Source organism: Drosophila busckii, chromosome 2R (genome assembly GCF_011750605.1).
Source record: "Drosophila busckii strain San Diego stock center, stock number 13000-0081.31 chromosome 2R, ASM1175060v1, whole genome shotgun sequence".
Classification (NCBI taxonomy): domain Eukaryota; kingdom Metazoa; phylum Arthropoda; class Insecta; order Diptera; family Drosophilidae; genus Drosophila; species Drosophila busckii.
In genome coordinates this window covers 9,143,199-9,170,568 of record NC_046605.1, presented here as the reverse complement: position 1 = coordinate 9,170,568, position 27,370 = coordinate 9,143,199, and the positions used below count along the sequence as shown (strand labels likewise).

General features: G+C 34.9%; 1 protein-coding gene across 3 annotated transcripts in view; it reads right to left on the bottom strand.

Moving 5' to 3' along the window:
• Nucleotides 1-3,966: 3,966 nt before the first annotated feature.
• Nucleotides 3,967-27,370, bottom strand: part of LOC108596839 (semaphorin-2A) — a 45,344-nt gene continuing 21,940 nt past the window's right edge. For all 3 annotated transcript variants that reach the window (XM_017982967.2, XM_017982965.2, XM_017982966.2), the window contains 13 exons: nucleotides 17,143-17,230; nucleotides 17,016-17,067; nucleotides 13,018-13,086; nucleotides 12,110-12,217; nucleotides 11,559-11,696; nucleotides 11,365-11,497; nucleotides 10,772-11,128; nucleotides 9,024-9,252; nucleotides 6,924-7,260; nucleotides 6,696-6,859; nucleotides 5,639-5,791; nucleotides 5,384-5,492; nucleotides 3,967-4,981 (listed from right to left, as the gene is read on the bottom strand). In XM_017982967.2, the coding sequence (XP_017838456.1) occupies nucleotides 4,910-4,981; nucleotides 5,384-5,492; nucleotides 5,639-5,791; nucleotides 6,696-6,859; nucleotides 6,924-7,260; nucleotides 9,024-9,252; nucleotides 10,772-11,128; nucleotides 11,365-11,497; nucleotides 11,559-11,696; nucleotides 12,110-12,217; nucleotides 13,018-13,086; nucleotides 17,016-17,067; nucleotides 17,143-17,230 (2,009 nt within the window). In that variant the 3' untranslated portion in view covers nucleotides 3,967-4,909. The remainder of the gene's footprint in view (nucleotides 4,982-5,383; nucleotides 5,493-5,638; nucleotides 5,792-6,695; nucleotides 6,860-6,923; nucleotides 7,261-9,023; nucleotides 9,253-10,771; nucleotides 11,129-11,364; nucleotides 11,498-11,558; nucleotides 11,697-12,109; nucleotides 12,218-13,017; nucleotides 13,087-17,015; nucleotides 17,068-17,142; nucleotides 17,231-27,370) is intronic.

The window sequence follows — 27,370 nt, the reverse complement described above, 5'->3', positions numbered from 1 at the left end:
CGAAATTTCTGTACTCCGTTCAACATGCTTTGCTAAAGTGTGAATAAACAATATTGAGTTTAGGCCAAGTATGTTGACAGCGCAAACAAAAGCAGAGACTGCTTGATTAACAGTTTTTGTAAATTAGTTAGCTAAGAACAAAGTAATGAGCCCCAAGTTGATAAAATGTGAATTCAAGTGAATTACAATTTATTTGGACAAGCAGCAGTTTATTTATTTATTTATTTATATACAATATTAATTATTATACAAACTAATATAATAACTTAAGATGTTGAGGGCCATCGAACTCATTGTTATTATTTGTTTTATTATTTAGCGCTTTTAGTTTTGTTTTGTTTATCTTTAAAATGATAAACAAAACTAAACTAAAAGCGCTAAATAATAAAAAAAATAAAAAATTGGCAAACAAAAAATATTATATTAGTAGCATATTATTGCTATCGATTTTTCTTTAATGCACCTCCTTTTTTTTTGTATATTTTTTTTGCGTTTACTATGCATTGTCGTTATTAAATAAATAATAATACGCCCCGTTGAACACATGCGCTGATTGCAAATTGAAAATCAGCTGCATATTCTGCAATAATTCGACTTGCACTGAAACTCTAAAATTGTTGAGCTATTAATACACATTATTTACACTCATAGCTAAAGGACTAAAGCTATCCTTGAAGTGCATTAATTTGCGCCAACACCAAACCATTTGCATTTAATGGCAGCTTTAAGCCGCTTAGGTAATTTTATGTCATATGAATTTTAATTTGACGCCGGAAACTGCTGGCCAAGTGCACAAGTAGCCGCCATATAATAATGGGTGCACATAATTAATTTTCCAAACCAGTGATTCAAGCATAATTCAGCTTAATTTTGTTGTTGTTTCTGTTGCAAAAAAAAAGTGCGATTAAGGGACAGCTAAAACCGCTGACAAGTGGCCATGACAACGCGCTGAGGCTTAGGGGAGAGACACTAAAATATCGATATGCATTTTATAGTATGAACGATTTGTTGTGAATTAATTAGCATTTAAATATACAAATTTATTGATTTGTCTAAATAAAAGCGAAGCTTTAATACTAAAATGCAGAAAATTCTAAAACGCAGAGCTGAAATTAAAAAATAAATAAAAGTATTTAGCATTAACACTTAATTAAGCATAAGTTAATCAATTGCGTTTGTTATTTAGTTTTACACTAATAAAAGTTCTTAATTTTAGTGTTTTTTTTTCAATCTGCTGCGCAGCGAAATTCGAAAACTTTTGTATGTTAATTCAGTTGTTTGAACAGTTTTGCAATTAACAATTTGTCAGCTTTGTTTATATTTTATTAGACTTTGCGTAGAAAAAAAGTTGCAGCCTGTTTTATTATAAAAAACAAACAAAGCTTAAATGCTTGAAATATAAAACAGAACAGTGAAAGATTCTGTTAAAAAATTCGTAATAAAAATCTTGCTATACATAATTTGTAAAAATGCATTCCAGCAAGTTCATAGCATAGAAGTTTTATAAAACGATCCCAAGCAATAGTAACCTAGTTAACTTTCCAGTGCTCACAGCAAATAAATTGCCCGAAAATGTGCAATTAAAACATAGAAAAGAAATAAATGCATATAGCTCTGCTTATGCATATAAATGTGTAATTTTAATTATGCTTATCTTTATGTGCAATGCACAAATCCAAATAGAATGCATATATATATATATATATGCATATATAGATTTGTCAGCAAAGCAGCAAAGTGGAATTCAATTTTAGTTCAACAAAGTGCAAAATGTTTGAATATGCATAAAAGTAGAAGCAAAATGGGCAATGGCAAAATACGAATCTATTTGCCATAGAGTTGGGCAAAAGTAGAAAACTGTGGACAATGTTTGCACAGAGGTAAACCTTCAATGTGTGTGTGTGTGTGTGTGTGAGCATTTAACCCAATAATCTGAGTGCAGCAGCTGAAAATGCTGGAAACCAAATTTGAAAATTTTGTTATTTCTCACCTTTGCGCTTGACCTGTTCGCTTGATAACACACACACGAACAGAGACAGAGACAGAGACAAAATGAATGTGCACACACACACACACAGAGAGACAAATTTACAGTTATGCAAACAGAGTGGCAGCAGCCTCAGCTCGCACTCTGCTTTGGACTTTGGCATGGTTTAGCTTTTGGCCATGTGCGACAATCATAAATGTCGTCTTGTTGCCCCGATAAAATATTTGAACAAGTTGAATAGTTCAAAGTATTTCATTTGAAATTAACATTTGTCTTTGCGCACTCACTTGGAATTATGCATGTGTGTGTGTGTGTGTGATAAGCTACAACTTGGCCTGAAGCTGCCCAACTGGCTTTAGCTTTGGCCATTTGCTCAAATTAATACTTGAGCATTTAAATTCTCGAGCTAAAGCCCAAAGGCGCAGGTGTGTGCATAAAGCAAAGGCAGTGGCCATAATTTAGCCAACTTGCTTTTAGCTCTAGCATGCACTTTGTCTGGCTTCAGTTAGCAAAGCAGCGCACACACACATGTGTCCTCTCTTCGTGTGTGTGTGAGACTCACGCATGAACACTTTTTTGGGTCGCAGGCTGAGGCAGCATTAAGCGGCTTACAAGTAAAATGCTGCCAGATTTTAATTGTCTGCATTAAGCGCGACACATAGAGCGAGTGTGGGAAAGCGCGCTGGGCACGTCGCAGTTGAGTTCACGCTGCGTATGCGCAATCTGATGCGCCTGCAGGCTTATTTGGCATTTATACATGCTACATGTGCAGTGTGTGCCTGTGTGTGTGTGTGAGGTTCAGCTTAAGTAAATTTCAGTGTACTACATAAAGTGGCAAACACCTTACGGTCTGTTGCGCCTCAGTTGCTTGTCATGGTTTAGCAACCAAAAGACCTGCGGCAAGCAAAATTAATTGAAGCCTGCACTGCTGCTCATGCTCATAAAATTCGCTTCAATCAAATTTTTAGTGCAGCTTGCAACTTAATTCAATTAGCAAATTTTGCTTAGCTGCTATTAAAGTTCAACTTGTATCGTATTATCCAAAAAATAAGCATTGAGATGAGATGAGATTAACTGCCGCTTGGCAAGTTTGGAAAATGTGCGCAATTTGAATATTCAATGTGCCGCCTGCCTGGACACAATAAAATAATGAGCACACCAAATTACACAAAAGCGTGGAAAAATGGCCGCGAGCAGCATTAAACGAAACGAAGCGCTGAGTGCAGAGGAGCCAAATGAATTTCTAAAAGCTTTTGCGCCAAAAAGTGTTGACAACCATTTCGGTAATATGCTCAGACGTTGTAGCGGGGCAGGTGGCAAGTGCCAGCAGCAGCGGCGGCAAAAGGATGCTAAAACAATTACACAACGACTGCGAGCAGCAAGGACAACAACAACAACAACAAGGACAATGACAGGCGCAGATTCGGCTGCAAAATTTATTTGCGCTGCGATAATTTTAAAGAACAAAAGGGACGCAAACTGCGTAGCAATTTCATTTAAGCTATAAAAGAGCGGGACAGAGTGCGTAAGAGCGAGAGCGAGAGCGCAAACTTAACCTTTAATTAGCCTAAGCAGCGCCACGACTGCAGCTTAGCTCGAAATTTTTAATTAAAATCCTTAACAAATTGATTTCATATAATAATCTTTAGCTTGATTTATGCGTCGCCAGTATATAACAATAACTTTTTGTGAACTTTTTTCTGGGTGTGAAATTAACTGCAGCAAATTATTTGAAGCACTTTTCCATTGTTGCTTTCGTTTTCATTTTCTTTTTACTTTTTACACACTGATTTAATTTCTTGTTTGCCCAAGTTTTCTAATTCTTTTGTGATTGTTATTTGCGCCTTAACTTTTCGCTGCCTGTCACTTTTATTTCCAGCCAAAATGAAATGAAATGGAAAATTGTAAGATTCGAAAATGAAATGAACAGTATTTAATTTAAAGATATTTTTTTTTATTAATATTTAATGTTGTTTTTACAAATAAACGCTTATGAACTAAAATGTTTTGTCATTGTAAACTTAAGTACACATAGAAAAATTGATAAAAACTAATAAAATTCTTTTGCATGTCTTGGCAAGTTTCGAGTATTTTTATTATGATGAACGCACAACGAGAGAACTGAAGTGAAGTTATAAACTATGGACCGATTTGAATGCTATATTTATATATTTAGTTATTGTTTATATTTGCATAATTCAGCTTTAGACGACGAGTAATATTTATATTGCTTATAGTTGTAGCTTACGAATGAACAAGTTAATTATTTAGTTGAAATGTTTTGTTGTGTGTGCGTTTAATGCGGCTATTTGTTTATGAATTAATTGTCGCTGCTCAATAGGCAATTCATAAATTTATCAAAAACTTAACATCACATGGCGGTGCCTCCAATTATTTAAATAGTTATGTATGCGCATATTTATTGTTGTTAGTTTAATACTTTCGTTTGTTCAGTTTAGCTTTAATATATGTATATGTCGAATTTTATTAACATGCTGACAGTGGCTGCGTATGCTTAATATATGTAATTAATTGATTATTAATTATTAATGCTTTATATTAACGATATGAAGTGATTTACGTTTTATGCGAGCAGCAGTTTTATTACTTAAAAACTTATTACTTTTTTTTTATTGCTAGCTATGTCACAACGCAACGATAGATGCACTGATCTGATTTATCGATTGGATTTATATTAAATGCACGCTACTGGAAGTTTCTGCGCTTTGTGGAGCGTTGATTACTAAATAAGAAACTTAAGTTTAATTATTAAATGCATAGATAGATGTGTGTGTGTGTGTGTGTGTGTGATTTGCTTTTGATTTGCTGTTCGGGAACTGTAGTCTGCTTGTTTTAGTAGATGGACGTGGTGCTGGGCGTGGCTGGCGGCATATTGATGTGGACATAGCTTTCATCATGATATCAGACATTATTCTTGCGGAATATATCATTGGGATGCTGATTGCTGCTGAAGTTCTGACGCGTTGAGCATTGCTGCAAGTGAAAGTAACAAATACGTTTAATTAATTAACAATATTTGTGCTGATGATGGCGTTTTAATTGCCACACACAGTCCGGGCAATCAAAGCCACATTGAGACATGGTCAAAACCACTCAAATGCTCGTTCTCGCTGCTTGTTTAGCCATAATGACAGCTTAACTACTTTACACTTTGATTGCAACTGCGGTTCAATGTGTGTGTGTGTGCTTGCGTTTGTATTGGTGTCAGGCTAGCCAGCAGGCTATTAAAATAATTGCCAGTCAAATCATTTATTATGGCATGTGTCTGCCCTTAGCGCCATGTGGCGCTCATTAGCGTTACCTGCCCCCCACCCCACATTGAGGCGGTCGCGTTCATTTTCAATCGCCAGTTAGTCAAGTCAAGGCATAACTTACCGCTTGCTTCTTTTCCCAGGACTTCATTGCTGTTTTATACTTCTCGAACTCGTGACACCAATCCGAATAGATTTTCTGATAGTCGTTGCTTTTATTTGGTGGCGTGCATCTAAAAAAAAGTAAAGAAAAGCAAAACAAAAGGCACAAGTTGTGTTAAGTTTGTTCGTTCGTTAAGTAAGCAATTTAATGCGCATTTAATGGCCCAAATAAACAACAGTCTATCTCTCTCTCTTTCTCTCGCTCTTGCTGTCTCACCTGTGCGCATCGACGGTAATGTTGTAACTGCACAACAGGCTGCCGCCCAAGTGGCAATCGTAGCGTCCACCATCGGCCTCGTTTACCGACACCACAACCAGGCCACGTTCGGTCGTCTCAATGTATTTGATGGGACTGTACTTGATTTCGTAGCTGCAAGCAACAGAATTTCCCATAACAAGTTAATTAACAAATACATTAAAATATATAAATATTCAATAATAATGTTTAAGGCATAAAATAACATGTAGCCAATTAAGCAAAAACAAAATATTTGTATGCAAATAAATTTAAATTTAAATAAAAACAAAATATTTGCATGCAAATTAATTTAAATTTAAATAAAAACAAAATATTTGTATGTAAATTAATTTAAATTTAAATAAAAACTTAATATTTGTATGCAAATAAATTGAAATTTAAATAAAAACAAAATATTTTTGTGCGAATAAATTTAAATTTAAGTAAAAACAAAATATTTGTTTAAATTTAAATACAAACAAAATATTTGTATGCAAATAAATTTAAATTTAAATAAAAAGTAAATATTTGTATGCAAATTAATTTAAATAAATAAATGAAAATAAATTTAAATTTAAATAAAAACAAAATATTTGCAAGCATATAAATTTAAATAAAATATTTGCATATTTATAAAGTATTATTTGATAGTAAAAATCACGAATTAATTTATAATATATACAATAACATATTTTTTCATTACAGCATTAATGAATAGTAAAAAATAAATCAAACTTAAAAATGTCATCATGATATAAATAAAATTATACACATTTTTGATACAAATAAGAAATTTTCCGTAACAAAATCAGTTGCTTATAATAATATAACTAAAAATAAATAATTGTTAATCATTATTTATTCGATTACTTTACTCATTAAAGTCATTTACTGCTATTAAGCGATATAAATAAATTTGAGTTTTATTTTTTGCTCATAAATGATGATTACGTTTAATTATAATTAATATATAGATTCAAATTTAAACTTTATAATTAAACTAACAATAAATAAATGCAGCTTTTGTTTCACTCACCGTCCTCTGTCCTTGGAGTGATGATACCAGGTGACCTGCTCGTTCTTGAGCACCTCCGGAATCTTGACGAAGCAGCCCAGATGAACGCTCTGTCCGTAGGTGACAACGATTTTCTTCTTCAGCACGCTGGAGTCGCAAATGTCGCTCGTCTCGTTGGCCACATCCTGCAGAGATTTGAAGTGTTAGCATTTGAGATTTTGTTTGCTTTGGCTTTGATTTTGCATTTACCTGCAGCAGATCCAATTCGTAGGGACGGCACGTGTTCGCCTCCTTGTCCCAGCCGCAGTAGGGATCACGGACGCAGCGGAAGCAATTGTCGTAACGTCGATTGCACATGGCCAGGTCGATTTGCTTGATGCGGTGATCGGTGCCCACGTAGAGGGACTTGCGTGCCTGGCTGATTTCCATCACCTGGATGGCCTCGTTGGGCGCCACCTCGAAGATGTCGAGCAGCTTGGACAGCGACTCGCCGTTGCGATAATACTGAACGATTTTGTAAATCCGACCCAGATTGGTGCCCACATAATAGACTGTGTACTCCTGATTCAGTATGTCGATTTTAATTCTGTGCAAAATATAAAAATAACAATTTAATTATTTATGAGAAAATGCAGTTGAATTGGCTGAGGCTTAAAAACTGTTGCACTGTCAATGGGGCGAGCCGCTTCGCTTCGGTTGCAAATTAAATGCTTATTTAATATAATAAATGGCGTGAATATTAACGCATTAAATCGCAGCGCAGCGCCGCACAGCGCAGCTGCCATATTCTTTTTTTTATTATTATTATTTTAATATGCATGTGTGTGCATTTAAATATTTGCATATCAATGCAAAGGCAACACCTGAGTGTCTGCAATTATTTTTATGTTTGCTTTTGTTGTTGCTGCTGCTGCAAATGAAGGCATTTAAATTCGTCACATGATTTTGTCATTAAGCGCCACTTGATACCCACTGTGCAATTAATGTGCATAGAAAACTCATGCAACGGTACTTTTTTGCACAAACAATTTATTAAAAGCCAGCGCAATTAAGTTTAATATTTCAATAAATAATCAGAGCTTGCGCATGTGTGTTTATAAAAAAAAAAAAAACAATCATTTGGCATTTATTATAACTCCAAGGATTATTTTCTATAATGCGCACTTAATGCGCTGCCATAATATTTATTTATTTGCATAAATTGCTGCATAAATTATGCATTTCAACTTTAAGTGTAAAAAAATTATATTAAGCAGCTATCAAAACTTGAGCATAAATAATTATTATGGATTATTAAAGCGTTTAAGCGAAATTTAGTGCACAATATATGAAAAATTATATTAAAACTTGATTGGATTACAAAAAGTTAAAAAGTTGATTTTTTAATCCTAATCGTGATATGATTTTGTAATTATACAACTTTCAAATTTGCTACAAAATGTTAGAATCATTTTTTATAGAATTTGTGTACAAGATTTTATAAAAAAATTAAATTTATGCAATATGTGCAATGAATAAATTGAAAAAAGGTTATTAAATAAAAAAAAAAAATTAAGAGCTTAATTTTTAAATACTTTTAAATTTGATTTAAAATATTTTTTGTAATTATTTTTTTTATTATTCCGTGGACTGTTCATAGTTGAGATTAAATAAATAAATTAAACATTGTGCTAAATAAAATAATAAAAATTAGGCTTAGTTTTAATTCATTTCTTTTATGCAATAAAATTTACTATGAGAATAAAATGTTTACTTTTTGTTAATAAAAATTTATTTTGCAATACGTTAATTTAATCAACGCATATTATTAACAAATTAAAATGTTTGCTACGGCAATTTTAATAGTGTTTAATTATATGCCTGAGCTATTTATTACTAATCAAATGTCAAGCTAATTTCAAAATTTACTGAAGCATGACTAAGCACTTTAATCAGAAATCAATCAAGAATTTTGTGGGAATTTTAAGCTGCTCATGCGTATGAAATTGAAGACGCAACATTTTGATAATTGTAGCTGCAAATATTGCAACTTGAGTTAATTAAAGACATGCGAATAATCAAATAAATTGATTTTGCAACTATTTGTTTACATGCATTTGCACTTTAACAAACAAACCGCAGCAGCAGCAGCAGCAGCAACAAAAGCTGCATATCGTATGAGCTGGCAAATAAATTTAAATAAAATAAAAAGCAAAATGCAGTGAGTGCAATGCAAAGAGTTTTGCAGCTGGACAAGTAAATTGTATAGGAATCTGTTTATATATGGGCATGTAGTCAACATCAGAGGATGCAAACAATTGCAACACAAAAGGAGGGGGAAGTGGGCGAGATAAAAAGTAAAAAACTTACTTGTCAACAACGAGCTTTGTGAACACCAAATCCCTTTTATAATAGACCGGATTGTTGTGCTCGTGATTTACGGCTTTGTCCATAAGTGGATGCGAGCGTATGAAGTTCAGCACAGTATCGGGCAGATTTGAGGTATCGTTGACACACGTTCCGGGACGCGGCTCGGGCACACGCGAGTTCAGTACGGGCAGCCAGGCGGAGTTTGAAGAGGATTGCTCCTTAAATTTGCCTGCAAAAGCGGAGTAGAAAAAGCATTAAAAAATATATTTATACGTTCGCATAAAAGCTTAAGCATTATGTTTGAAAAAAGTTTGCTGACAAGCAACTGATGCCACACACTGTAATCGCAGCACAGGTGGCAAGTGTTGCATGTGGGGTAAGCTGAGCGTCTCTCTTTCGCTCTCTGTGTGTGGCAATAATCCATTCAAATGGATTTTCTAATACGATTTATGCTGCAGCTCCAAAGCGAAGCAGCGAGCATTGCAAATTACAAAACATTCAACGCGAGCGCCAATGCGATTGGATCTATGCCACCTATTGGATTTATCGCAACTGCAACTGTCCCTGCAGCTACACTGAGAGAAATGCTGGCTACAAGTGCATAAATTTCGCATTTAACTTAACCTAAGCAGCAACTGCTTAGTAATAATTTTGTCATTAATTATGTAACATCAGCTGCATAATATTTAATAATTCTAACTAAATTTTGTAGCTTTTGTTTTTTAAATAAATAATAATATATCAAATGCCTAATGAATATATAAACAAATTTTAACTAAACTGCATAATTATTATAAATAATGTTGTCATTAATTATGATTTATGGGCTGCTTAATATTTAAAATATTTTAAATTATTCTTACTAAATTTTAACTGAATAATTATTTTAGTTTTTGTTTTTTAAATAACTAATAATATGTTAAATGCCTAATGGATATAAAAATTAGAATCAAATTTTAACTAAAATAATTTTGTCTTTAATTATGAATTATCTGCTGCATAATATTTAAAATATTTTAAATTATTCCAACTAAATTTTGAACTATACTATTAACTGAATTATTATTTTAGTTCTTCATTTTTTATTTTATTTGATATTAATATTTTAATCAAATTTTAACTAAGCTATTATAAATAATTTTGTCTTTAATTATGAATTATCTGCTGCATAATATTTAAGATATTAAATTAAATTAATTTTAAACTACACTTTTATCTGAATTATTATTTTAGCTTTCCTTTTTTTTAATGAATGCCTAATTAATATGAATAATTATTCATATAATAGTATAGTTCAAAATATTTTAATCAAATTTTAGCTGAACTGCATTAAAAATTATTATAAATAAATTGTACATACATGTAATTAATTATGAGCTGCAAAATTATTATAAAATAATGCTAAACTCTTAACTTTAACATAGTTGAAATAAATATATTAAATTGCTTTAGCTGCTATATATTTTTTTCTTACTACTATTTATTATAAATTCTTGTTACTCGACTCTTGCTTGCAGTGTATGTTGCTGCTGCTGCTGTTGGGGCAAATCACATGAGAGCGACTGTTGCAAATAAAATTTGCCGATAAGTTGCATTTACCATTTCTCGATTTCGATTTCTATTTCTATTTCTGTTTCTGCTGCGACTTCTATTTGCTATTTTATGTTTTGCCTCTTGAGCACTTGAGGGATTGTGCGCAATTTGGTTTGAAGTCTTTATCTGGGAAACAAAAGCTGAATGCGACTCACCGTTGAAGGCGGCCTGGACCTCGTTAATGTGGAAACTGCATACGGCAGATCCAATCAGGCCATTGGTGCTGGTGGTGAATGTGGCATAGAAGCGCGTCTTGTCGTTGGGCAGCTGATAAACGGATTGGATCTCGTTGAAGTAGAAGGGAAACTCGCCGGAGATGCTGCAGTTGAGACGCGCCTTCAGATACGTGGCCCAGTTGTGCGCCAGCAGATTCTTGCCGCCCACATCCTTTTTGCAGACGCGCGCAATGCGCGAATAGACCGCCTTGCCACAATTGATGTACTCCACGGCGGTCTCGCGGAAGAAGAAGTAAACATACTCGCCAATGTCAAAGGAGCCCACGAAATTCGGTTCTGAAAAGGAGCAGAGAATAAAGTAGATTGATGACCCTTTTTCATATGAGTAACGATCTACATAATTGGCTGCGGCCTAAGCGGCTTAGACTGTCGCCAGGACAGCGCCACATGCCACATGCCACACGCTTCAAGTGCGTTGAATGAAAGCAGCTCTAGCGGCAAATTCATTTGTAACGCAGCTTTAGCCGCTTTTCCATTACAATTTTTTATCTGTCGCTGATGGTTTCACTTACTGTCCAGCCACTTGGAATCGTATTTGAGTGTGCGCTTAAATTTATACTCCAGCCGCTTTGCCGACGTATTATACAAATCCGTGCGAAAGATCACAGTGTCCGCCTTGGTGAACTCCGCATTGGTGCCCGAGTACTGTTGGGTGAAAGATAAAATGTTAAATGGAAGCTTTATCTGCAGTTAGAGGTTCACTTACCAGTCCTGGCAGGCCGCCCGGGTTGCCCTCCTCCACATAAATGGCAGTGGAATTGTCGAGCGGATCGTATGGACACTTGGCAATGCCCAGGCCCACACCGATCACGTACTCGGAACGTGGCAAGTGTGTGAGGTTCGACTGCAAATAAATAAAAAGAAATTAGGCGCAAAGTTATTGAGGCACGTTTAGAATTTATATGCAACTCAAATATAAAAATATAAACTTTAGTAAGCTTTGCACGCTGTAATTAACAACTATTTGAACTCAAAGCCAATAAACTGTTAGTTATTTATTTTGTTTGCCTATTGTTTACTTTTGTACGCAAAGCTGCAAGTTTTTGTGTGTGTGGCATGCAGCTGCAGTCTAATGACTATTTTCACAACGTTGTGTGGCAAGTCTATTCAGGATTGCAATCTAAAGTCAACAGCTTGCCACAAACACAAAAGTCGGCTTTACAAAAAAAATATGCAGCAAGCAAAGTTTGTGGCAAAAACTTGTCCTTGAGTGCCACATGCTGTGTCTGTGTCTGTGTTTGTGTCTGTTATACTTACATATATGACATAATCCTTGGGATTGTGTGCGTTGGTGCCACAAACATAGAGCCTATCACCTTGCTGCATTGATTGTATGACACGCACATGGTTCTTGCAATCAAAGACCTGAAACGAGTAGAAAGAGATGAGTTATGATTATGAGCAAACTTGCAACATGGCTGGCATAGCTAAAAATTTGTGGCAGATTGGTTTGTGCCACAATTTGTAATAGCACGCGTCGCTGCAGCTGCAGCGCGACTGTCGCTAAATCAATTGGCAACAATGCTGCAACAATTCTTGCCACAGCAAGCAGCGCAGCATTATGAGGACTTAAGCAACACTCACACACACACACACACACACACACACACGAACAAGCGCGCAAATGTGCAGCAAAAACAGTTCAATTGACATCCCTGGGATATATAAAACTGAATCAGTATCGAGAGCTGCCATGTGTGTGTGTGTGGCAGTCTCTGTCTGTGTCTGTGTGTGTGTGGCACGAAATTGAAAAGCCACAAATAAATTGAAAAAGATTTCGAAATGAAAGGATTTGCTGTCACATTATAAACGAGTTACAATAAGGTTGCATGTGTGTGTCTGTCTCTGTGTGGCTGCCACAAATGTTGCTGCATTTGCAAGAGGCGCCACCGCACGCAAAAGTGCCCCCCTCCGGCAAAAATTGTATTTCGCTTCGTTTGCCGTTGCTGCTGCGTTTTGTTGCAAATTGCAGCGTTTCGCGTGCAACCAGAAATTGATTCAGCTTGTGCCTTAGTTTGTGTGTTGCATGCAACAACAACAACAACATTGTTATCTATAATGCCAGTTGCGCCACCATATGATATAGAAATCAATCAAAATGCCTTGCCAACTGCCACTTAACAATTTATCAGTCAACTGACTGATTCTGATTCTGTGGCACTTACCTGACTTTTGCCCTTCGATACGCAGCTGACCACATCGTCGCGAGTTGGCTCCAAGTTGATGACATCGCGCTGCAAGAATGAGATTGTTGCATTAATTTTATGTATAAATAATATAAATTAAATATGGCTGGCAACATTGCCTTAGCTTTGGCGCACATTATGGTGAGTTTCTTGCAATTAACTTGAACGAATATAGCAGCGCATATAGCGCTTTATATTTATAATTTTTTTTTTTTCAATTTTTATAAAGTATATACTTGCTTTTTAAATTAATTTGCAGCATTGTTTAAAAGAAATTCCCACGCTTAGGTCTGCACAGCTTGCACTCAATGCTCTCACTTCACAACGAAGCTCAACACGATTGAGCGAGCGTGGGTGAGATTCCCCATGGTGAGATCGTTTACATGCTTGCGTGCGTTGAGTGAAGCTCAGCATGCACTCAATGTGCTCACTATCAGCGTAGCTCAACACGATTGAGCGAGCGCTTGCTTAGTGCAAGGTGAAATGCCGCATGGTGAGATCGTTTACATGCTTGCGTGTGTTGAGTTAAACTACACACGATTGAGCGCTTGCTTAGAGCAAAGTGAGCACTTTACATGCTGAGTGTAAAGTTTAGAGCGAAGCTGAAATGAGCGCGTGAGTGAAGCGACTGAGAGCAAGCGCCGTTAGCTACGCATCAAAGCAGACATGAGTCACTCAATTGCTCTCGCTTTAGTAATAGAACGGTAAAAGCGCATTGAAAGTGAAATAATCAACTACACTCAATTTAAATGTCTTTCAATTTGAAAGCGTTTACTGCATTTGTTGCATTAATTTGCCGTATTTAGCTCAAATATTGATACTATTTATGTTTAAGTTTGCTTCTATACACTTAACCTAAGCTATGCTAATTGTGCTTGACTTTCATTTAATCATTTTAGCATTAAATTGAATTATAAATTAAAATTCAATGTCATTGAATGTCATTGCCATTGCAATGCTATCAAACTAATTACATTTTGGCAATTCAATTCAAAATAATAATCTAGAGAGAGAAACATTTTGTATTTATTTGCTTAAATATTGACTTGAATTTATTTGCACAATCAAAATGCAATTTAATCAGCAATATGCAAACTGGCAATTGATTGTCATTTTAGTTTATATTAACAGCAGCAGCAGCAGCAGGTAGCAGTCATGTGGCATGCCACAATTTTCAATTTTAATCTTAATACATTTGTATGCCAGCGAGCGAGCTGAGCTCAGCCTTTGGCTTTAGCTTCGGCTTTGGCTAGTTGTGTGCCAAACAAATTTTGCTTTATTTTATTTTAGTTTTTTTTTTATGCTATTTCTCTCTCTCATAAACTACAACTAGAAGCTGTCAAGGCGCCAGGGCTGGCGTTCAAGCTGTGCCGCCATTGCCTTGTGGCATGCTTTCAAGCAAATTGATTTATAAATCACGTAATGTAACGAGCGAGAGCACATACGAAATATTTTCGCGTACGCACCACCCAACGAGCTAACCAACCACCCACCCACCCAACTTCGCAGCAGTTCACATAAAACCAAAATCATGTATTATTTAGTAAAATTTGCATTTGCCGCATAAAGCAAGCCGCTGTGGCAGGCAGCAGCGCACCTTGCCGCACATACACACGTACGTAACACACACACACATAGATCCAAAATGATGCCCAGGACGAACGCAGTTACAGTTACTCGCACTGTGTGTGAAATAACACATAAAATATATTGACGTATGCCGAGACGCTTCGCTGCTGCCCCAAATGGCGGCGGCCTCTATTGCTGTCGCTGCCTCTGCTGGGGCAGGTGGCATGCCTCGCTCTCTCAAAATGGCAACACAACGTGGCGTCTTTCAGTTTTATGATACGTCTGTGGCCAGGTGCAGATGCAGGCAAAGGCAGCAGCAGTGGCAACAACAGTGCCGCAGCCACAGAACGTTTCACTCATAAAACAGGCTTTTGTACCACATAAATTCATAAACAACACACACACACACACACCAACACACACATAGCTATGCCCTAGTATATACTGCTATTCACTTGATATGCATATGGCAGCTATATAGCTGCCTACGTGCGCAGATTGTGTCGATAATCAAATTTTATGAATTTCAATAATTTGTTACTTTGGTTTTTAAGTTGTTCAATATGCGTGTTTTATTATAGCAACTGCAACTAGGCTAAGTAGATCATTAAGCAATGGGTTTAGTCGAAGCTTCAAGACATAAGTAAATTATTAATTTAAATATTTATTATTATTAATGTATTTCTTATGACTAAATTAAGACATCATAGAGTTAAGTTTTTAATAAGTGTGACTGCACTGCTTATTAAAGAATAAGTGTGACCGTATATTGCAATTTTGGTTTCAAGTATGCAAGTTCGGTTTGAAAAAGCAAATCAAATCTAATTGTTTAAGCTCTAACTACGTCAGTCTTCAGTTAACAAATAAATAAAATTAAGCTACGATATTGAATCGTAATTAATATGTAATATGCTAAATCAATTCTAACTACATTATCTATAATTAAATGTTAATTTTATCTTTCTAAATTATAAATTTTTGACTGAGTTATTTAAATAAGTAATTTAGAAAGATAGAATTGACATTTAATTACTAAAAATGTATTTAGAATTGATTATCATATTAAGTAGTAATTAAATAAGTAAAATTAATATATTATATTTAATTCTAACTACAGTCTCACTATTTAAATGCCAATTTTATGTTACTAAATTATAATTATTTGACTGATGTAATTAAACATGTAATTTTTTGAAGATTTGCAACAGATTTTTGCATTGGATTATAATACATATAAATAATAAAATCAGCCTCAAGCTGTTTTGAAAATACACAAAATTCGTTTTTTGTGCCATATTTGAAAATATTATTTTATAAATGGCCTAAGTCGCTTTGACTAAAATATAACAAGCAATAAAATCTCATTAAGCTCAACGATTTACTTGGCTACATTTTAAAACTTTAGAGTTTGCCTGTCACATATCCTTTTCATAGATAATTTCAATTAACTTTCAGCCATTACATATTATTTAAATTAATTTCTTCATTTATTATTAAAGTCTATGTGCATTTCTCGCAGTGCACATAAATGATGCGCAGCTCTAAATGTAAAGTTTTGTGCCCGTGTGTAAATGGCTAAAAAGGATATGGCCATAACGCAGCCCCCAGAGCGCATATTAAATACGTTTTGTTGTTGTTCTGCTTGTTTTTTGTTTTATACGCTGGACATAGTTGGGGGGCAGGGAGGGGGCAAGGGTAAGGCCACAACTAAAGCAGTTATTTTTCACTCGCTTACTTCAGGGAATCGAAGATTTGTGGCAGCGCATTTGATGTAAGCGCGCCTAAAAGGTGGCTTAGTATAAGTGTGTGTGTGTGTGTGTGTCCTTTGGCGGCCATGTGCAGAGCTGTGTTGACAAGGTCCAAACGGGCAAACGTTGACAACAAAAAAAACAAAACACGTTAAAGCTAAAAGCAGCGGCTTAAGCCAGTAACGGCCATTTGGGCAGCAACTAAAAACCAACACACACACAGACAGATAGAGATACGCGTATGTGTGTGCAAGTCGCGTAATGAATTTTTAAAAATATGACGCAGCTCACGTTGCTGTGAGTTGGGGGCGTGTTTTTGCCTAAAAGCGTGCTATACGTTTTATGCGCTTGTTGTTGTTGCCACCGCTGGTTGCACGTTGTTAGATTTGTGGCCTAGGGAATTGCGCATAAAACAGCAACAACAACAGCAACAACAACAACAACTTTGCGCTTGACAAGCTGCATTTGAATAAAACGAAAAGCTCGTGGGAGCTTAGCTTAAAAGCAAACGCAAGCATAATATAGTTGTCAGCTAGATATATAAGCTATATCTATATCTGTACGTCCATTGTACTGTTGACTGTTGCTTATTATGGCCGCGAGTCTGAGTCTGACTGATTATAACTAAAATATGCAAATGCCCAAGCGCTTGTTACTTACATCACAATTGGACGCTGAAATATTCTGCAGATTCAAACGGAATACGCGATCCCTGCAAAGCCAAAAAAAAAAAAAAAACAAAGTTAATGTTAATACAAGTTAAGCTTAAGAGTTAAGTTAAACTTACATTGCGCCCACGTAAAGCGAATCGCGCTCATCATTCAAATGAAATGTGCGATAGTAAAGTTTGCCGCATGTGAATTCACGCACATGATCTGTAAATAGTATAAGAAATAATATTTATTAAACTCAAGTGTTCACACAAACAATTTGCTTAGTCATGTTTAATATTTAGACAACAAATTTACGAAAAAAAAGAAAGCAGCAGAGGAAACTTCAGTTCACAAATGAGCGCCTGTCAACAAAGTTTATGCGCAGTCAGTGACAAAACGCAAACACAGCAAAGGACATGCACAAAAGGACATTGCCACAAACACACGCTGAGCTGAGAGCGTCTATGCAGCAATAGTGGGGTGGGGTGGGGTGGGGTGGGGTGGGTGTCCCAGCGAGTGAGATATCCCATTTCAATCAAATGACATTTTGACATTTCTCTTTGGCCGGACACTATCTATTGCCTGGCGCTACGTCCGTACGTCCGTCTGTTCGTCCGTTCGTTACGCTCGTCGGCAAATGTAGCCAAAGTGCAAGCTTTAAATGTTGTTTATTTACTTTTAACTTTGCCCAACACAAACACACACACACACATGCACACACCAGATAAATTGGCAGCAGCAAAAAAAAAAAAACAAGTGGACAATTAAAGTTGGGCGCAAGCAACTTTTAGACACACTTTGACTAGACACACACATGCACTCATGAACACATACACGCAACACAGCGGACGCGTCTCAACTCGTTTTCGCTGTAGCGTCAGCAGCGAAAATTTAAATGTAAATAATTCCTAAGTTATTAATCCGATTGTTTTTAAATTTCCACAATCGGTCGAAAACATAACTATGTAATTTTGTGATTTATTTTAGGTATTTAAAGATTTTTTCTACTGCCTTATAACGTTATTTTTCGATTTGCGGGGGAGTGGGGAGGAAATAAAAATAAATAAAATAAAAGCGTTGGGGTTTGGATATAGGAGCACCTATATACCAAATTTGATTGCTCTAGCTCTTAAAGTTGCTGAGAAACACGCATTCATACAGACGAACAGACAGACGAACATGGCTACATCGACTCAGTTTGTCTTGCTGATCAAGTATATATTTATTTTGTGGGGTCTGCCACGCCTTCTACTACCTGTTACATACATTTGCAGAACTTCAAAATACCCTTTCCATTTTTTACAAAAATGTCAAAGTGTATAAAAAACGAAAAAGCTGCTGCTGCTTGCAACTTTAGATTTGATTTCAATTTATAAAGTTTTGTGTCAGGCAGCGCAGTTGACGTCGACGCTGCTATTAAAGTGCAGCGCGCAGCTTTTTTGCTGCAATTAACAGCCAAACGATTTAATTTAAAATTCCATCAACAGCAGCGTTGCTTACATGACTGATTAATTGTAGCTGTGTACTTAGCATATATTTATGCATGCATGTGTGTGTTCGTGTGTGTGTGTGTGTACGCTTATTATGTTGATTTCATAGACGACGCGCTGTCTGCGCTTTATTTGCGTTTTGGCCTAAGCTTGCGCCGGAGCCTAAAGCGCTGCGTTGGCATTTCTTTAATTAAACTAATTAATATTTGCATAATTAATTACCATAGGACCCCCCCCACCCCTAGTGTATTGTCATATAATGCGCCTGTCAGTCAGTCAGTCACTCAACTCAACTCACTCAACTCAACGCAGTACTTGAGCAATCGAAGTTTAACTCGCTGCCGTATCGCATTTCGATTTGTCTGGCAATTAATTTACTGACATTTTGTAGCCCCAAGTTGGTTGTGTCTGTGTGTTAAACACAAATTGACAGCTATGCCTAATTTAATTACAAGTCACTAACAAAACTTAAAGCCAATAATATGTATGTATGACTAGCTTGCCACACACACACAGCAACAATGGCGCATGCAAATGTTAACTCCCTTTTGTCATAGTCTACATTTCCTTTAGGCAACGAGTGAGTGCAGCTATTTTTGATTTCCGATTTAAAGTACATTTTGGACAAAAGCAAACACTGAAGCTATTTTTTTGTTCATTCCCGCCCCCCAGTCAATGTCGAAAAAGAAAGCAACCCAAATATATAAAAAAAAAAATCAGCGTCTTTTGTTTGCCAAACGGAAAACAACTACAACTACAATCTATAGTAATATATGTGTACATGTGTGTGTGCTTTTTGCATATATTGCGCACAATTCGGGTAAATGTCCTTGCCAAACCGGAAGTCGACTTGTATACGCTTGAATTGTTATTGTACTCGTACTCAAACTCACGCACACACACACACACATGCATAAATAAGCATGCATATATGTATTTATGTGTGTGTGTGTGTGTGCGCTCTATTCACATTTGTTTGCTGCTTGCTGTCGAACTTTTTTGCGCATTTTTTTTATGCGCTGCTTTTATTTTTTTTCCATTTTTTTGCATATTTGTTGCTTAAAGTCTTTAAAGTTTTGCCTAAGTTTGCAAAACTTTTATTAGTTGACATTTCAAAATAGATTTTAAAGCTTAGCTGCTGTTTGGGTCTCAAGGCTTTGAAGAGCTCGTCTATTTATATAAAATAAATAAATATATTCATTTAGCATAATATAAAATGGTTAGGCTGCTTTTTAGCTTTAATAAGCTTTTACATTTATTAAGTTTTTGTGCTTCTAACTGGAATAACTACAATGCTTTGGCTAATAATAATTATTTTATAATTCTGCTTAAATTAATGTAAGCTCAGCACTATTTTTTATATAAACAAATAAGTTGATTTGCTTTAAACAAATTAAATCTAACTGCTCATTAATTAAATCTTTAGTTTTGTAGTTTATTCTGCTTTCAAAGTATTAAATAATTAAATTTAATTTAAAAGAAAGCAATATATATAAAAAATAAATCTATATATATAGCTTGCTTGCTTAGATTAGTTACAGTGCAGTATTGGAAGTAGTCTGTTCCTATTGAACTGCCGAGCGCTGTATGTATGACCTCTAAACATAAATTGTTGCCTACTTTGCGGCGCCTCACTGACTAATTTCAACCAAAATAAGCGCATTAATGTCTGCCCCTCACTACGTTTGCATAAATATGCGTAAAATATGCTTATTAATTGGTTGAATCAATATGTTAACTGTACCCAATAGACACAGTAGTTATATTTTATGTATAGCAAGTCTAACTGTAAATCTTTATGTTGCGCAGCTTTTAAAAGGGAGCGACCCAACGATCTGTGGCATATTTATGATGCCAATTCTCTCTCTCTATGTGTGTGTATGTTAACTACAAAAGCAAGTCGACGACAATTGTCTGGCAGCGCATTAAAATACGGCGGATTCATGTGGCGCTCCACGCGCGAGTCTATAAAATTATTATAGTATGTCTATATAAATGTACGCAAAGGATAATGTCCTAGCCCATGTTTATTTACATGCAGCGACATTTTGTTGACTAAAGCGGAAGGCGCTTCAAACTGTTTCTAGACAATAATAAATTACAAATTAAACGGCAGGCATATATATTGTTATATATAGAAAGCAAAGCAAGTTTGCCAGGTGTTGGTTGCATGCAACAATTGAGAAGCTGTTGGCATCATCAAATTCAGCTTTTAAGCGCTGAGGAGCTGCAAAGTCATAAAAGACGTTTTACTCAGCCCTTTGAACTGCTCAAAGGACCTTTCGCTTTATTTGCTTTTAATCCAAGTTCCAATCAAAATCAAATTGCATTTACGACAAACGCTGACTTTTGAAAGCCAAACATTTTTATGTGTACCAACCCCCCATCACCCCCTAAATTCTTACTTTAGACTTAAGCCAAATGTACTCAGAGCTCAGCTTCGCTTTCTTTACGTTTTTTTATGATGCCATGCGTAAGTATTTATGACTCCATATATGTCAATAATTTTTATGCGCTTCATAAATATGCGTGCGTCTCTTTACGAGCGAGCACACAGTCAAATCAATTCCGAGTCGGAGTCGGAGTCGAAGTCCATATTGAAGCCAAGCCACTCCAATATACAAAAGGGTTATTATCGTATCACAAATACAAACGGCACGACAGTCAAATGCAGTCAAACATATGTATTTGCAACATTTTGTGTCTCTCTCTCTCTCTCTCTTTTTTTATTTGCCGCAAGCCAAAGTTCACTGTCAAAGCACGCATCTTGCCCCAACTGCCACTTGCAGCAGCAGGAGGCAGCAGCAGCAATCACTGACAGTTATCCTTTGAAATGTTACAGCTTTCAAAGCGTCCCACTGTCGCCACAAGCAGCCAAAGGTGCACACACTTTGGTCAAAGAGCTGATGAAGGTTAGCACAGGTTGCAGCCAGCTTGACAGTTGGCAACAACAGTTGCCAGGCTTGCTTATGGCCATAGTTAAATACACGCAAAGAAAGCGAGTGCATAAATATAAATATAATATAATGAATTAAATGCAAACATTTCGATGCGTATAGTGTAATAAATAATAATAAAAAGGAAATAAAAATATTAAAAAAATATAAACTAATATATAAAAAAAAATAGATTATAAAAATAAATATAGAAAAATATTTTTAAAAGCGTGGATTAATAATTGAATTTTAATCAATTATTACAGCAAATGTATTTATGCTAATATAAATAAAAATAAAATAATAAATCAAAAGTTTATAAATATAAAAAATTTATAAAATAAGATTAAAAAATAAAATTGTTTTTAAAATAAATATACAAACATTATTTTAAAAACAAAGCTTAATAATTGCATTTAAATAAATTATTACAGCAAACTAATATAAATAATAAATTAAATACAAACATACAAATACATATATGTAATATAATAAATAATAATAAAACAAAATAAATATAAACAAATATACTAAAAATAATAATACAAAAAAAGGAATTATAAAAAAAATATTTTAAAAACAAAGCTTAATAATTTATTTTATTACAGCATTACTAAGATAAATCTTTATTAAAGCTTAACTGTTAGCTTTGTTTTCTAGATTATATATTATAGATAAGATTACATATTATTATTATCATGTATATCATATTATATAGCAATAAGAGCAAGCTCTGAAGCAAGAGCTTAAGCAAATAGTAATAATTAAATATAACACAGCTTTGATGTAAATAAAAAAAATTGTAAAATACTAGAGTATACAATAATATTTATATATACTATATATATTTATCAATTATGCCAATAAGCGCGCCTAATATATCATAATATTATTTTAAATAAAACTCTTTGCTGTTAGTGCACAATTGCTTTATATTTTTTTTCAATACATAAATCTATGAAGCCAATAAAATATACGCAGCATGTCTCATTTCAATGCCAATGCTTTTCGCGCAGTGCACAATTTTCATATAATTTGCCTGTGGCTATTCATAGTTACATATATGTGGCATTTTGTTAAAGCAATTTTCTTTTAAATTTATGCTTTGCATGCAGTCAAAATAGAAGCAATTTTTAAATTGCAGTTCAAAGAGCAAAGCAGTGAAGCTTCAAAACTCAAGCTCAAGCTCATGCAAATAAGTTCAACTAAATAAATTCTCAGCTGATAAATGCAGTTGCTGTCTAATCTATTTGCGTGTTGACAAGCGCTGGAAATATAAATTGCATGTGTGTGTGTGTGTGAATTTCCCATTATTTGAGGCAAGCTAATTATGAGCTACGGCTTCCTCTTCCTGCTGCTGCATTTGTTTGCTGCGCTCTTTTTAGCTGCTGTGTGTGTGTGCGTGTGCGTGTGTGTGTCGCCTACGTCAGCATAAAGCACTCGAGAGTCTAGTCTAGACGTCTGATGTTTGCTGCTTTGCTGTCTGCGTAGCTTGGCGTGTTGTTATCCACACACTTGTGCGCTGATTTTGTGGCCTGCAGCGCGTGTGGCAAGTGGCAAGAGGCAAGAGCTGAGACACTGCCTACAAGTTGGTTGCCATTTCATTTGGCAAAGCAAATTGCATGTACAAATAATTAAGACGGAGCTGGAGAGTCCTTTGCCAATTGACAGACGCATTAAAATACATGCACATCGATATGTGGCAAGTGCATTAAAGCGCATGTTGCATGCAGCATGCTGAGCTAACGCTGGGGAGTACAAAACATTTTCGTAACTCTATTTAGTTTCCATTTTATGGACAGCAGCAGTAGCAGCAGCAGCAAAAGCAGTTAAGTTCATTTTGTTGCCAAAATAGCAAAATGCAAAAACATTGCCACATAAAAAGCAACAACAACAACAGCAACTGCTGCTGCTGCTTTCAGTCAGAGCTTGGCATTTATGCGCTTGGCCAGGACACAACGTTGAGCCAGCTTCAGTCTCTTTACTCTGCTCACACTGTCACTTGCCACAAAAACAAAGCATAAAAAAAATAGAAACGAGAGCGCATAACAAAAATGCAACAAATGCGGCAAACGTTTCATTTTTGGTGTTTGGCAACTTGCAACTCGGCAGTGGCAACTTCATTTGATGAGCCAACACACACACACACACGCACACAGTCACACATGTGTGTGTGCATATTTTTGTGGCAACATAAATGTGGGACTAACCATTTAGTGCTGCTGCATGTTGCATGTGTAGCAAGCCTTTATATTTTACCTTTAGTTTTTGTGTGTGTGCTGCCCATTGCCGCATATTGCTGCGGTGCGCTTAATTTTGCATGTGGCAAGCATTTGAGAGACGCAAACTAGCGCATGCTGCTGCATGTGGCATGGACACGGATACGCTTAATGCCCAGTTGGGCACAATTTTGTGCTAAATATAAACGGCGCTAATATATTTTATAAAATGAGGCTCGAAAGCAAGCTAGGAAGCTATTTTTGGCGGCAAAACATGTAACGAAAATAGCTAAAAAGAAAATTGAGCTATAAACAAATAAAATTGACTTAGCAAAATGATAAACAAATTAAATAGACGCCCTAATTTTGTGCTAAGCAGTTATTTTAAACAAGCAGCAACTAGCTATAAAATAGATAGAACTAGCTAAAAATTGTTTCGACGATGTATTACAATTTAAATTAGCTATAAAATAGATAGAATTATAACAGAGGGGGAAGCACAATATAAAGAAAATAGTTAATACCTGATATTTTAGTTTTGACGATATTTTGTAATTGAAATTAGCTATTTATATTATAATATATATTTATATATTTATAGAATTATAACGGTAAATTGAACACAATGTAAAGCTGATAATTAATAGCATTGATTTGGCGGTTTTAGAAAGACAAATTCGAGATGCATTGTGAACTAGCGGGCAGCGGGAATTCTAGCTATTTTATAAAATACTTTTGTATATTGTATAATGTGGAGTTGACCTTTTTTTTTTTGCACATTTTCCATGCAAATTTAGTACCAAAAACTTTCAGCTCTTTTTGGCTTTTTTTTTAAAGGCTGTTATAGCTATCTGAGTCCATTAAGAGTTGACATAAAACTAATTCTATAAACCGAATTAGACAGACAGAACGACAAAAAACAAAGCTATTAAAAAAGCTAAATAGCTACAAAACAGCTATAAAATCTTGAACAAGCAACTAAGAATTTGCATTTAATTAGTTCAAAACTAACTAACTTTGATACATAATGGTTGAGGCAGCTACGCCAATATACTAGCTAAATAGCTATAAAGCAGACAGAACTATGCCTAATAGTTTTTTTCTTATCAAAATGAATTAAAATTTATATTTAGTACAATTCAATTATTTATACTTATAATTATTAACTAACTTCGATATTTAATGGTTGAAAAAGCTATAAAATGTACAACCAATATACTAGCTAAATAGCTATAAAACAGACAGCTCTACGCCTAAAAGTTTGCAGTATCAAAAATGAATTAAAATTTACATTTATTTCAATTGAATTGATTTTCGAGCAGTGCATATTTATGCATCTCCTGATATCAGTGTCAACAAATGTTGATTAACAATGCAAATGCATTTAGCTGCTGCCTCTTATAAGTCAATTAAAACATAATGTGTTGCCATTAAATTCTATGCACATGGCAGTGGCAGTTGACAGAACTCTTATGTGGCCAAACTGTCCAAAAATTACGCATGCAAATTGACATTAAGTGAGTTATTTGTTGTCTCCGCTGAGTTGTTTCCGTTGCTGTATGTGTGTGTGTTGTTTAATTACTTGCTCAAATTTCATTTTGGCATTTAGCATTAATAATTGAGTTAGTTTTAACGAGAGAGAGAGACAAACATGCTCGTTGGCTAAATGATAAACTAGCAGCTGCTTAAGTTAGTTGCAGTTTGCAATTGTTGTAATGTGTGTGCAATTAATGCAACATTGATTGCATTTTACATTAATTGCATTTTGTCAGTTATACTGCACTTCCTGCCACTTGCCACAACAGCTTGAAAGTTAGACTGCCAGATAAGCAGACGCCCCCACCCACTGCTTCACCCACTCTCGCTCAGTTTAATCAGCCCCAATGGCAATGCACACAATTGTTGCCTCGACTTTATCAATCAAATGTTTTAAAAGTTTGCGCTGCTGCCTCAACTCTTTTAGCTTAATGATTTGTAAATAGCAAAAGCGAAACAAGCGCTGAAATTTAACTTTTAAATAAAAAAATAACAGCGGAATTCAACTTGCAACACAATTTATAAAGAGGCACAGACTTTGCGCTTACTTTTTCTTCAGCATTGTCACATTGCTCTAATGCCCATTCAACTGACCCAAGTCCACTGACAATGCGCCCAAGTTGTAGCTGTGGGCGTGTGGCAAGCACTTGCTAGTTGCAACTACTTATAACGCTCATAAATTGTGCGTTGCAAAGTTGGTTGGGAAACGTGATTTTGCAGTCGCTTTCAACTTGCAACTGGTAAAAGGACTTACAAAAAAAATAAGTTTAGTTTTAATGATGTGCTTTGTACTTTTCACACACACACACACACACACACACAAATACACACATACACAACAAGCGCTCTAACATTATTAATTTCTGCGTCAGGTGCTCGGATTGAAACTCAATTTGTTGGCGTTGTTCTTGCTTGGCGAAACTTTTGGCATTAACACACTTTGGGCCTGGTCTGGAATAACAGCAAAGAGGCTGATCAAAGTGAAAATGGAACACACACACACACACAGAGAGACACACACAATCATGCACATATATGCTATATAGATAGAGAAAAAGCCAACAAGAGTTTTCTGTGCTCAGCGTTTGAGCTAACAGCTTTTGACATTGCATTAACGCCAAAAGAGCTTGTCAGCTGTATGTGTGTGTGTATGGCTGTGTGTGTGTGTGGCACTTCGCTACTCAATTTGTGGCAAGCAACTTTCATGTGACGCGCATAAAAGTCCAGCTCACAGCCCCAAAGCTTTGGCACTTAAATGAAAACGTGTCACTGAGTTTTAATTGTGCGAACGCTTCTACACACACACACACATATGCATGTATGTTGTTGTTGTTGTTGCTAGTGTGTGGTCAGTGCTTTGAGATAAATGACTGTGCCGCATTTTGTTTATCGCCATGTGTTTGCTTTAGTGGGTCAAGCTACAGTTTGAATTACAGTTTGACATGCTGTGCAGTGCATTCCAAACTGAGAGACATTGCTTAACAATGTGGGCAGGAAGCTGCGCGCTTATCAGTTGATAAAATTATTAGGAATTACATAAATTTAACTTTGCAATATTTTCAATCGCTGCTTATTTTTGTTAGTTATACTAATTGTGAGAGTTAATGATTTAACAAATATTTAAGCATTTATCTACAGCTATTTGAAATTTAAAATAAAAGAGTTATTTAATTCATTTATTTATTATTATTATTATATTTAATTTTTTTTTATGAGTTAATTTTTTCTTTAAACTTTTAATATTTTATTTTTGAATAGTTTTTTTTTATATACCATTTTTTTATTTATTTATTTTTATTTATACTAATTGTCAGAGATAATTATTTGATATTATTTGAAATTTATTATTTTTTATTATGATTATTATGTTATGAGTTAATTTTTTTCTTTAAATTGAATTATTTATATTTGCAGCTACGAACTCTTTTATTATTTTTATTTTTAATAGTTTTTTTTAAAAATATTTTTTATTTGTTTTAACATTATTTTTTATGATTAATTTTTTTGTTTAAATTTTAAAATATTTTTATAAAATTAATTATTTAATTTTTATTTTTAAATTATTTATTGATTTTTATTATTGTTTTGTTTAGATGAGAGATAATATATTGTTTGGAATTTAAAATATAACTGTTGGTTTTATTTATTATTATTATATCTAATGTTTATTTATGAGCTACT